The sequence below is a fragment of the Teleopsis dalmanni genome, chromosome 1 (assembly GCF_002237135.1).
Source record: "Teleopsis dalmanni isolate 2A chromosome 1, ASM223713v2, whole genome shotgun sequence".
NCBI classification, from domain to species: domain Eukaryota; kingdom Metazoa; phylum Arthropoda; class Insecta; order Diptera; family Diopsidae; genus Teleopsis; species Teleopsis dalmanni.
Genome location: NC_051846.1, coordinates 186,404,590 through 186,417,980, shown reverse-complemented (window position 1 = coordinate 186,417,980; position 13,391 = coordinate 186,404,590). Strand labels below are relative to the sequence as shown.

At 28.5% G+C, this 13,391-nt stretch overlaps 2 protein-coding genes across 3 annotated transcripts; both read left to right on the top strand.

The window, feature by feature from the left end:
• Positions 1 to 1,622: 1,622 nt before the first annotated feature.
• Positions 1,623 to 4,705, top strand: LOC119670747 (armadillo segment polarity protein-like). Its single transcript, XM_038081146.1, has 2 exons — positions 1,623 to 1,836; positions 4,307 to 4,705. The coding sequence occupies exons 1-2, from the start codon at positions 1,803 to 1,805 to the stop codon at positions 4,531 to 4,533; spliced, it is 261 nt and encodes an 86-aa protein (XP_037937074.1). The 5' UTR covers positions 1,623 to 1,802; the 3' UTR covers positions 4,534 to 4,705.
• Positions 4,706 to 9,034: 4,329 nt separating this feature from the next.
• LOC119670746 lies at positions 9,035 to 12,993 on the top strand. Of its 2 annotated transcripts, XM_038081144.1 has the most exons (4): positions 9,035 to 9,431; positions 9,496 to 9,528; positions 10,681 to 10,797; positions 10,982 to 12,993. In XM_038081144.1, exons 1-4 carry the CDS (start codon positions 9,356 to 9,358, stop codon positions 12,895 to 12,897), a joined length of 2,142 nt encoding a protein of 713 aa, XP_037937072.1. In that variant the 5' UTR covers positions 9,035 to 9,355; the 3' UTR covers positions 12,898 to 12,993. The 2 variants fall into 2 exon arrangements, with proteins under 2 accessions (XP_037937072.1, XP_037937073.1); XM_038081145.1 differs by lacking the exon at positions 9,496 to 9,528.
• Positions 12,994 to 13,391: the final 398 nt, after the last annotated feature.

The window sequence follows — 13,391 nt, the reverse complement described above, 5'->3', positions numbered from 1 at the left end:
AATTAAATGAATAAATGAAAATGAAATAAATAAATAGAAAATAAAATAAATATATTTTATATAAATAAAAATAAAATATAGCAAATAAAAAAAAATAAATAGAAATTAGTTAATGAAAAATAAATTTTAGTAGTTAAATATTCTTTAACTTTGAATCAATTATTAAAATTAGTATTTGTTTTAGTAAAGATAATACAAACGTTAAATGTATTAATGAAACTAAATTCTCATTCTTTAATGTTATAAGTGGTTTCATGCTATCATTTCTGAAGCTGATATTAGATGTACCCATAAGATTAAATATATGTTTTCTTGGACAAGTTCCGTATTTAGATCTAAGATATAGGTTTTCGCATATATTTACGATTTAATTACAGTTTATATTGCTATTATATTTTATCATATATGTGACTTAAGCGCCGATTGCAAATGGATTAATAAAATAGGTTATAGTAGGTTAGGTTGAAGTGTGAATCTGTATCACAGACTTCACGGCTGTTTAATGAACCATAAAAAAATTATATGACTTAAAATTTAAAATAATAATAATAATAATAATAATAATAATAAAGAGTAGACGTGAAACTTGCCCAACAGCCGGTACTGCAGCCAGAAGAGTCCTATTGTACCAGTTTCACTATTGATTACACAAAGCCCCTTAAAGCTTTGTGAGTAAAGTCTAAATCTAGAGAAGAGTTCTTTATCTGCTCTGGTGACAGAAATTCTTTATTAAAATTTAAAATACTTTTGGGCTTGATTTATTATTTAATAACTTATATTATCCTAAATATTTTTAAAGTTTTGTAACGTAAACATGTTAAAAAGATTATGCGCTAAAGTATTTAAAATTAATTTTGAAAAGTGTTCAATTGTTCAAGTTACCAAAGATTATTTCCATAACTAATTGCGACAAATATTGATATTAAAATCAAATAAAAAAAACATTAAATTTATATATAATATATGGAAATACTTTTTACTTTGATGTGTAATAACTTATAGCTAAGCACAATGTTTTCAATTTATATACCCAGTCAAACCCTAAGACCCTGCAAAAGCCCTTCAATATGTCAACCCTAAACGTCATTGATTAATTTATCTTTTATTATTCAAATATTTAAAAAATTACTAAGAAGTTTTTAATTTTTTTGCTAATGACAATTACACCTCGAAAACATGAAAATTAAATTTTTTTTATTTATTCACACTCATTCATTAATATATAGTAAATGTAATCAAATCTTGATATACGACTAACAATAAATAATCTAACAAATATATTTACTTTTCTTTCTCTACTTGCCCACTCGCTCGTCCGGTAAATTTAAACAATTGCGGATATTTTTTTTCTTTAAAAATAAATTTAAATTAACTTATATGTATTATTCAAAAACAAAAAAAAAAAAAAAATTATATATATAAAATTCATGTGTGGTTAATTATTTTAGTTAAGCCAACTAATATATAACATATATCACAAAACTAAGCTAATTTTTTAACCTCCGATAATTAAATTTTGCAATTAAACATATTCTAACATAGAAAAAAATAAAATAAAATAATGAAATTAAAACAAAACAATATACTACATTATCTAAAATAGTGACTACCTTATATAGTACCAACCAAAGTAGCGATTCCATTGCATATAATTAAATAATTTTATACATTTAATGAAATCAATGATTAAATATTATGTTCAAACATGAAAATTAGAGCTTTAAAAAAAGTACGTAACACAAATTATTAATTGAAAAAACAATATCACAGACACCTATTCACACGTACACCTATTCAGAGAAATGTTTCAGTACCGGCGTCCTTCAAGAAAAATAGGTGATTAAATAAATTATTTGCAATTAAAAATTATTATAATTATATTACTTTTAGTTTAATAACATTGTTTCTTCTGTTCCAAATAATAAAAAGCATTTTAATTTTGTTTAATTTCTTTTTATAAATTCGAGTTCAATTTTATTGCAAATTTTAATTTTGCTTGCAAAGAAAAATGCATGCCTAATCCCAATAAGTGTTTGTATATAACAAATATATTCACATTTACTTCGATTTTATATAGTATAGAACTGCATACACGTATATATTTTGCATGTAAATTTTGATTTTTGTGCACGTAAAAAATTTAAAAAAAAAACTATTTTATTTCTATTGAAACATACATTTTTTTAAATCGATTATCTCTCTCTGATTGATTGATTGATCAGATCAATTGCTTATTTTTGGTGAATATCTAACTATCAGTTGCCCTTCCTCAATTCCATCAGAAAGTAAAGCAGATTCTCTGTACTGATTAGGTTAAACCGACGAGCCTATGGAATCGTATAATTAAAAACTCAATGGTTAGAACCACATAGAACCTTTAGCAAAGCTTATAATGCTGTTCAGAGAGAAGTCATGCAGTTCGCCAAGATTTTCAAAAAGGAAAGCCCTAAAATTGATAAGGCGACGCCGCGCATTTGCTGGACAGAATCAAAGAAAATGGCAGACACTTTCGTCGTCCTCTCCACAATTGCGGCAGGTATGGTTGAAAGGATGATTTAGTCTCCTAACATGGTTACCTAAAATCCAATGACCTGTAATAAGCCTACTACAAGACTGATATCTCTACGGGGTGTCTCAATAAGAGAGTTTCATTTTCTTTTATTTGAGCGTGGCTAAATTGCATACAGATGCCTGCATATCGTTGAGTCTTCCCATCTTTTGTTAAAAACTTCGGCACAGGAAGAGTTCAGTGCCAGTTTGCATGATGTCTTAGGTGTTCCAAATGGTTTCCTGAAGCACCCCGTCTAGCTTTGCAATTGCCGCAAATCCTTATGATCTGGAACCCAGCTTAGGAAAATATTGAACTGCGTCGACATTTCATTTAGAAATATGTACCAGACAAAGACTATTCTAAATGTAAATTGGACTGAGTTCAAGGACTTTAAAGTAGCTTGACTGCCTGATAGTATGTATATATTTCTATCAAGTATATCATCTACTTTCAGACAAGCTATAGCTTTCCTTATAGCAATCACTTTTGCCTTTGCAGACTTCGAAAGATTGTGTTTACCATTTCATTAAATAACTTATTTTTATAAGAAGGAATAATGGTGCATCACGATTGATCAAATCTATTGTATTTTTATTGAATAAAGTTTAAAAAGCTAGTTTGAACAATTTAAGGTTACTGATAAATTTAATAGACCTTATTTAGTTAAATATTTAATTAATTAAAATGCTAAAATTTCAGTCAGTTATAACGTTATGCTTCAAAAATGATTGGAGCTCTGTAAGAACCAAAAGTGACAAATAATTAATTTTTTATATTGATCATAACAGTGTAGACTTCTAAGTAAAATAGTAGATAATAGATATCAATGCCAACCCGACTCGCAAGAAGATAACATCATGAAAGTTATTGGGCAGTTGAAACAGAGTGTACCATATATTGGTTAGCGCATGCTGGTTTTCTGGTTGTGCCAAATAATGTACTTGGGTGCCCACCTCTAATTTCTGGTAATATTTGGATACATTACGGTTTGATTGAATGATATTTAAGAGAAGTAGAAACCTAAAGTAATAAATCAGGCTTGAATTTTTAGTAACTAAATATCTTATCTTATCTATACAGGGCTTTCTTTCCTATTCAGATATATACTATATCGTTTTTTCCTATATCTTTAGCAATTGATATTGGATTTTGATAAAGTGAGGATTAATTAGTTATAGTTATAGTGGATTTTCTGCGAGTGAAATCAATAAATCAATTTATTTTAAAAAATACGCGTAATCAAAATCAAAATAGTAATTTTTATTTAAAATGGTCAATAGAATCGTGTTTTACTATACGCTTTACCATATATACACAGTCAAACTTCCATGAATCAAACTTCTATAACACGAATTTTATATAACTCGGAACTTAAAGGAGTGCAACAGGGTTTTAGAGAGCAAATTACATACAATTTCAAAAAAGTTCTTTAACTCGAAGTCTCCACAAGTGGAACCTTTTCTTTGCAAAAGGTTACTTCGAGTTATGAAAGTTTGACTCTATATATACACTTTTTTTTCAAGGCAAATAAAAATTACACATAGTAGCTTTAAACTCAAATTTTTTGCATAAAATTGTTTAAAGTTTATGATATTGTTTCTTGCATGCCTAAAGTTTAGATTTAACTAAATAAAATATAGTTAATATATTGCAATATTATAATATATATATCTTTTTGCACATTATATCAAAAAAAAAAAAATTATTTAAATATTTTTACAAAAATAATAATTTCATATTTTCAACCTTAAACAGGATATGATACTCTACCAATAGATTCAATGCAAGGACTTGAAATCAGCAGTCCAGTAGGTGGCGGCGGAGGTGGCGCACCACCAAGCGGAGCTCCAACATCACCATATTCAATGGATATGGACGTTGGGGAAATTGATGCTGGTGCATTAAATTTTGATTTGGGCGCAATGCCAACTCCACCAAATGACAACAATAATTTGGCCGCTTGGTACGATACTGATTGTTAAAATGTTCTATTTTTATTATAAAATATACATTTGCAATCAAATCAAACTTATTATTTAAGAAGTAATTTAGATGTCCAATTAATGGAACAACAGACATTTACACTTTTATTTCAATTTTTCATTATTACATTTTTAGTTATAAAATTTTAGTTTTAACACCAACATGCTTTATACAAACATACATATTTTTAAACATACATATATTGCAAATAAATATATAATACACATAGTTTTTATAAAAAAAAAAAATTATAAAAATCAACACATCAAAAATTCGCATTTTTATTTTAATTAAAATTTTTTAATTTTCAAATTCCATTTGAAATTTAAGATTTAATAAAATAATACAGGGTATAAATTATAGTCGTAAGTGAAATTTAAATATTATTATACAAAAAAGAAAAGTAAAGTAAAGTAAAAAAAAATTATTTTACAGCAAAAATATTTATAAAATATTAATTTCAGAAACTTAGTAAACGAATCGTCGAGAAGCAAGCAAAAAAGTATTAAACTAATATAAATTTACATTTGAATGTTATAGAAAAAAAACATAATAATTAAAAAATAAAAAAAAAAGTAATGTATTTTACATTTTTGATGGACGCGCGATTATAAACACAGCAACAAAATTAAATTTATCGAACAGTTTTTATCCTCTTACAGCTAAAATAATTAATGATATAATATTAATATTACATAAAAATTTACATATTATATATAAACTCAAATCAAATAAATACGCAAATGTTTACAACAAAAAAATGAAATTTGTTTCAATAATATAAGGAGACGGAGTTCTGCATTATTTAATAAAAATAATATGTAATATTGTATATAAATTGCATTTTATATTCTAATAGATAGTTGTTATAAGAAGTTTACCGATCTATGTTGTATAATAATACTAAGGCGGTGACTTTTTGAATTTCCCGCACAGTTACTTCAAATGCAACAGTGCTGCCGTCAGCTGTAATCTACCAGTAGGCAACTTTCTAATTTTAAGCAAGCTACGTCGTTCAGTTAGTGTTTGATAGCCGTTCAAAGCAGACAACCTCATGAATTTTGACGAAAATGGAAAAAACTGAATTTCGTGTGCTGATTAAGCATTACGATCCCAAATCCATGAATTGGGATACGAACTGCTACCCCATCCAGCATATTCTCCAGATTTAGCCCTCTGCGACTATTTTCTGTTTTCAAACCTAAAGAAATGGCTGGGCGGTAAGAGTTTTGAGTCGAATGAAGACGTCGTTACCGAAACAAACGCGTATTTTGAGAGCTTTGAGAAAACCTATTATTTGGAGGGAGTAAGAAAATTAGAAAAACACTGGACTAAATCTATCGAGCTAAAAGTTGATTATGTAGAAAAATAAAATGTTTATTTGCCAAAAAAAATTTGTTTTATTCAAAAAGTCACTGACTTATTAAACCACCCACGTATAACAGTAGGAATGAAGAGTATCTAATAGCACGTTCAAACTGGCATTAATTTATTGTAATAAATGGAATTATTGCAATTTATCGAAATATGTGCTTAAACTCCCCGTTTTGATTTATTGCCACAAATGGTTAAATATAATAAAAAAGACTATATATCAAGATTAATGTATATCAAGATTAATGAAATATCATTTTAAACGAAATGGAATAAATGTTTGGATCAAATATTAGGTAGTTGTAAAAAATGTTGAAATTTGGTTAATTCTAGATGCAGTTCAGTCTACGTTAATCCTAATAAAAAGTTTATATCAATACCAAAACAAATCATGAATAGTTTGAAGAATATAATGGGCATTTAAGGTGATTCCAAAGTGATGGCTTACTATTAATCAAATACAATCAAATATAAATTAATGATGACATTAGTTGAAACAATAACAAAATAACGCGATTACGTTGCAAACTTAATCTTATGGTAGTTTGCATTAAGATATCCCCCCAAATATTGTCCTCTCTGTCTGCAAGTTGTTTTATTCATCTTGGATAACTAGTGATTCAATTCGTTCAAAGATATTGAAGTATCGGTTTTTGAGTACATCGTCTTGAATCCATATGCTGTCCGAAAGGTACGCAAATGTTACCGTATAATATTTGAAGAAATATCTTTGTATAGTTTTAAAATCAAACTTTTAAAAAAAATAAAAAACTAAAATCAAAAATTTTATTTAAGTACGTAAGGATCTTTATTTAACTTAATACTATATTTAATTATTTTTTAATATTATTATTTCTATAACATTTGACTTATAATTATACTTACTTTTCTAGCTATTTAAGCATATTTATATGATTCTATTAAGATATTTGACTTATTAACTACTGAAAAGATAAAACAAAATGTATCACAGCTAAACTACCATAACTTGAATTTGTGTGACACAAATTTTCTATAACTCGGAACTAAATAGAATGCAACAGGGTTTAGAGAGCAAAACACAATTTCAAGAAAGTCCTTTAACTTGAAGTCTCCATAAGTTAGTTGAACCATTTCTCTCCAAAACATTGCTTCGATTTGTGGAAGTTTGATTGTAATTATAAAATGTATGGAACTTACCATGAAGGAAACCTTGCAGCAACCTCCAAAGAACATTTTTTTGGGGCTACCAGTTCTGAGGCGTTAAATTCATCCTTAATGATGTACTGAACACTCTATTAAAGTTTACTAATGACATACTCTTCTTCAATAATGTGTACCATCATCAACTGTCTTTAAGGACTTTAATGCGGTATTGGTACAGATCAATCATATCTATAGTTTGTTATTACCATCCATATTAAATGCAAAAGTCTAAAATACACTAGCTGAAGAGCCTCTTCACACTTTGTATGCTTTACAACGCAGGGTTTGACATATTCATATTTTTATACGACAGATCCACTGGACCGATGAAATTTTTATTACCACAAGTGCTTGTTTGAATACTGTCATCGCTCTGTTCTAACAAATTTGAAGTAAAAATTATCTTCAAATTCCCTTTATAATTCAACCAAATAAATTATTATTCCATACCAATGGCTAACCCATCAATTATACCAAACATAAAATATTATTTTCTATAAAATTATAAATTTTAGTTTTAAAAATATCACACTTCAAAATAATATTTTCCAATAATAAATTATTTTTTTTTTATAAATGATTATAAATTATTATTATTAAAATATCACTTTTCAAAAAATATCATATTCCAAAAAAATAAAATAAATTCTTATAGCACATTATAGCCACTAATGAGCATTAGTGGCTTACCATACAAAGTGCTTTCATATAAATGAGGTCGTTATCAATAAATCAGCTCATTTAAGGCGAAAAATATTGAATTGAACCATTAAAAATAAATTTCCCATAAGGGAAATTACTAAATTTTGAAATATGTGCCAAATGTGTTAAACGAATCGTTTTCTATCGTAAAAGCACAGAGGCAACAAACATTTAAATGGCATCTAACCTAAAATACAGTAAAAGAGAATAGTTATTAAATTCCAGAACTAATAATTATAAAGGTTAAAAGATAGAAATCCAACACTTTCGTTACTGGAACCAAAAATCATTAATAAATATTGATATGTCACCACATTCACATTACGAGGGTAATGAAATATATATTTCACTATAATTATTTTATTCAGACCACAACTGTAAATCACTGTACAAATATTTATTTTTCTAAAAATATTCTCATCATTGTTTTTTTTTTTTAATTATCTTCATTCATAAATTATCATTTAAATAATCGATCACATGAATGGTTACAAAAGCACAGTTGATAAAAAACAGACTTGCCTGTGAAATTATTCTTGTCTGCATTTTACCATCGCTAATTTTTTGTGGTGACTTTTTTCTACATAGTTAGGTACATAGTTATTTACCGTTTTGCCGCACAAATGTATATTGTCTTTTGATTATACTAACTTTTAATTTCACCTATTATTCGTTTTAAAAGTAGGAAAGTCACTTTTATTTTATATTAATAATATGATTTTAGATTCAGTTAGTCGGTACGCACCGTAAGAACTTAAGCGAACTTAAGTCATAGCGAAATTTAGAATCAACCACACCTGTGTATTTGATAAGAATGAAGTAATCAAAAGCGGCGAACTTTGCTTATTTCGTTCCTATCAAATACACAGGTGTGGTTGGTTGTGCATTTCGCTTTAGCTTAAGTACGCTTAAATTTTTACGGTACATACGGACAAACTGAGCTTTTAAGTCAAAGCGAAGTGCACAACTAACCACACATGTGTATTTAATAGGAACGAAATAAGCAAAAGCGACGAACCTATTTTTCATTTTTAAATTATTGGTATAAGGATCCTTTATATTTTATTTTTGAAACTTAACTGACTGAACTTGTCACTTCATTGAAGCTCGTTGAAAGAAGAATCGTATTTTTGGTTCGTGTCTTGGATATAAGCAATGCCCCCATCCTTTTCTGTTCCGTTCTCATTTTGTGTGTGTATGTGTTCATATTTGTTTTAAATTTGCATATCCAGACAATGCACATTTCGGTTTAAAAGGTTTCCGAATCGTGTACTGCGTCGTCTTGTGCATTATTATTTCTGTTGCGCATTGTCAATATCACTTATTTCCATATTCCATATTTGTTTTGCGCCACTTTTATTGTGTGTAAGTTCTTTTATCGTTTATATCCCGGTTGTGCATTGCCAATATTCTTACACCTATATAAAGCCATCACCCGGCGTACCAACGGTAGTTTTTTTTTTTTGGCGCATTACATCTTTAGAGTTGTGTTGCCATTTTTCAGATCCACATTCTGTTTAAAATATTTTTGCGCGTCATTTGCATTCTCCCTCTGTTAGCATGGACGCTACTTCGGAAGCGCAAATTGATAATCAAACGCATATTCTTGATACATCGGTTCCAGCACTACCAGGAGGTAGGTATTGCGTGTTAATAATTTTCTCATTTTTCTTATTTTATTTTTTTATTACTACCACCAGATGACTCTACAACCAGCGTCGATCTCGGTGCAGGTATTCATGTTTTATATCAATTCTATTTGTAATTGTTTTTTTATCATTTTTGTAAGTAGTTATTATATACAGTAATCCCCCTACAACGCGGTACCCTTATAACGCGTTTTCATATTATGCCATTTCAATCCCTCGTATAAGACAGGTATTCCCCTGTATAACGCGGGGATTTGTACAGTTCATAATTAGTTTCGCGTTATAGGGGGCATTACTGTACTGTTATTATCACCTTGTAATTGTTTTACATTAATATAGTTCATATCGATTTTTTTTTGTTATATTAACTATTCTTTATCACTATTTTAATTGTTTACTCGTTATATGTTTGTTATATGTTTACTTATTGTCACCAAAATTATTTTAATTAATATTTCATTAATCATATATTACGTTTCACATTTTTATATACTATATTTTATTTTTCTATATATTATATTTTATTTTTCTATATGTTATATTTTATTTTTTTATATATTATATTTTATTTTTTTATATATTATATTTTATTTTTTTATAGACTATATTTCATTTTTTTATATATTATATATTACTTTTTCTATATATTATATTTTATTTTTTTATATATTATATTTTATTTTTTTATATATTATATTTTATGTTTTTATATATTATATTTTATTTTTTTATATATTATAATTAATTTTTTTATATCTTATATTTAATTTTTTAAAAATCGTTTGTTTTTAATCATTATCTTCATTTTCATTTATATTTTAAATATTAATTAATAATATTGTTTCATTTTACTTTTGTTTAATTAATATTTAATATTATTTTTGTGTCTCTGTATATTATTATTTATCGTTTGTTTGTGGTTTCGTTTTTCATCTTCATTGTTAGTAATTCTTTCTCTTTTTCTTATATTTTTGTTACTTTCTCTTTTTTTATTTCTTTCATTTTTTCTTATATTTATTTTCTATTGTTTTTACTCTTATTTATGTTTTTATATTTATTACTTATATTTCATTTGTTTATCCATTACTACCTCCATATGTAAAATCTTATATAAGTTTGACTTTAAAATTATCATTATCTAGTATTTTATTAACTTATATAACTTATTTATTACTATATATTTCGTCATTTGTCATTGTGTATATGTAAAAAAAGTTATTTTTATAATTCTTTTAGTGCTAAGTGCTGAACCCAGTAGTATCCTTTGTGGTGATATCTCTAATCGTCCACCAACACAAATTAGTGAGCCCTCTGGCACCCTTTGCGGTGACGCTTTAAAAGATCCAGATGCAGGTATTTCCAAATTATTTGTTTTTTCATATTTAAAACTTTATAATGTTGTCCATATTCAGTACTATGCATCCCCTTTAATATTTGTGATTATAAAGACCATATATCTATGCATAATTATTTTATATATTTGTAATTGTGATATCGTAATATTGTTATTCTTATATATATTCTTGTACTTATTTAGCGCACCATATGAACGACATATCCATTGCCTTGGAAAATATGAATGACAATCATGATCGTGCCCGGATGTCCAATAATGTGTCCGGAAATGATATAGTCCACCAAGATAGTTTTGTGCAGCCCTTCTGGATTAATGTACCAATTACAAACAGCTCTTCTACAGTACCAACAGTCACCATCCGCCCACCATCTACTAGTTTATCACGTTTCCTAACAAGTGCTGTAGAAGCAACAACCCCCCGGTTGGTCACATCAGTCTCTATACCATGCTACCGTGATTTGTATCCACGTGTAATCCCAGGTGGCTTTTTAAATTTAACCGCTCTATATGTACCTGAAGAGGCAGAAATCCTGTTGAGTTTTGGGCCAAAGTATTGCCCAATAACTCCCCCTACCATCCAGGACTATTATACAATCTTGTGCACTGATCATGATGCTTACATAGAGGCCTGCGAAGATCTAAGTGCTTACTGCAAGTTACAAATGGAGGAACATTTCACTAAGTTTCTCGAAGTTATGGTTAAACATCAAAATCCTACAAGATTCCATCATATGTTAAGATACCTGTTCCACATAACCCTCGATTTCTTACACAGGCACAAGGATGTGCTAGCGGTACAGTCGGATAACGGAAGTACAACAATCCTAATATCCAAACAAAACTATATCTCAAAAGTGAATGCCTGGCTTGATTCTTACATCGCCAGAGGTGAATGTGTGAAATATTGCGATGATGTAGGCCAATTGGTTCGTAAGTTGGGTGTACACTATCATGAAATATTTAATTCATTGTGCCGTATCTATAAGGATGGAAACCCTTATCCCCAAGGTATTCATAAAGAGCTAGAAGAACGCATTAATGAGAAGCCAACCCTTCCATATTTATATGGAACTATAAAAACACATAAACTCGACCATCCTATACACCCTATTTGCAGTTCGATAAATTGGTATACAAATCCGTTGCATAAGTTGTGTCAATTCATATTGCAGACTACCTTAAAAGGTCGCTTATCTTCACACAATATACTCGACATAGATCATCTAACCGACCATTTTCTGCAGATTAAACCACGTCGCGGATACGTATTAGTGACTATGAAAATTAAGGATATATATACTGATACACGCATCACATCGTTATGGCGTGTTTTACAGTACTGTATGGAGCAGTCCTGGTTCCAGAGTGCCTGTCCAATCGATGTCAAGTTGCTACATCAATTGCTGGACTACATTCTGAATTTGGGGAATTATTTTACATTTGATGGTAACTTATATCACCAAATGGAGACGTTATCACAAGATGGTGATGCCGCTGAAATACTTGCCACTCTATATCTCGATTCCCGGATTGAGTTACACCACAGTACTTTGTTCTTGTCGCATAGTATTTTTGCCTGGTGGAAGTGTGTAGACAATGTGCTGCTTTACATGAATCAATCTTGCGTGTCTAGTTTTATGCGCTTGTTTCCTCAGATGACTGAATATGATGTTTCCTATGAAGTTGAACGTTTAGATGCTAATGTCGGGTGTCATCCCTTCGTGACATATCTGGATTATCGGATAATGCGCACATCATCTTCCTTCCTCTTATCCGTTCATCATAAGCCTTCAGAGTCGCTGCGTACGGTGCATTTCACCTCCCATGTATCCACTGCAATTAAACGTAACGCCATAATTTCTCATTTACGTAAAGTGCTATTTCGGACCAGCGATGCTTTTGTACATACCGATCTTTTGCATTACAAGACCCTTTATCTGGTTAATGGGTATCCGCATGACTTTATAAAAACCGAAATGAGAAATATGATTATGGGGTGGATCGCCAGATCGCAGAATACAGGGCAGCCACTCACCAGAGATCGTGAAGCTTTACTACATCATTTTCTACAGTCTTACCATCAGCCTAAGGTATAGTAACAAATGTCTATGTCTGTCTCCATGTATTCGACCCACACCTTTCGTGTCAGTATCGTCATAATAATAATAAGTTATAATAATAATATTAATATTTTATAAAAATATTATTATATATTGTATAATACAAAAAAAATGGAATTTGTTTTAATAATATAAGGAGGCGGAGTATTTTTAGAAAGTCCAGTATTTTTAAATTTAAAATTCTATTCTATTAAATAAAAATTTAAACAACAATTATATATTTTTAACAGTTTTTATTACCATAATTATTATAATTAAGTTAATATAATAATATATTTATATATACTTATTTTAAAATAATTGAATTATCTTTAACAATATTTGCTTTAGTAATGTTAAATCTTACATATTAACCAACCTTTTTTTTAATTAATTTCAATTCTAATCATATATCATCAATCATATCAAATATTCGATACATTTCTTTGTTTTTTGATAATTTATTTAATTAATTTAATAACAATGATTTA

Coding starts and splice junctions, on each gene's coding strand:
- LOC119670747 (XM_038081146.1), top strand. CDS start 1,803: ATGTTTCAGTACCGGCGTCCTTCAAGAAAAATAG. Junction 1,837..4,306: donor GCGTCCTTCAAGAAAAATAG/GTGATTAAATAA, acceptor AACCTTAAACAG/GATATGATACTCTACCAATA.
- LOC119670746 (XM_038081144.1), top strand. CDS start 9,356: ATGGACGCTACTTCGGAAGCGCAAATTGATAATCAAACGCATATTCTT. Junction 9,432..9,495: donor GGTTCCAGCACTACCAGGAG/GTAGGTATTGCG, acceptor TACTACCACCAG/ATGACTCTACAACCAGCGTC. Junction 10,798..10,981: donor TTTAAAAGATCCAGATGCAG/GTATTTCCAAAT, acceptor GTACTTATTTAG/CGCACCATATGAACGACATA.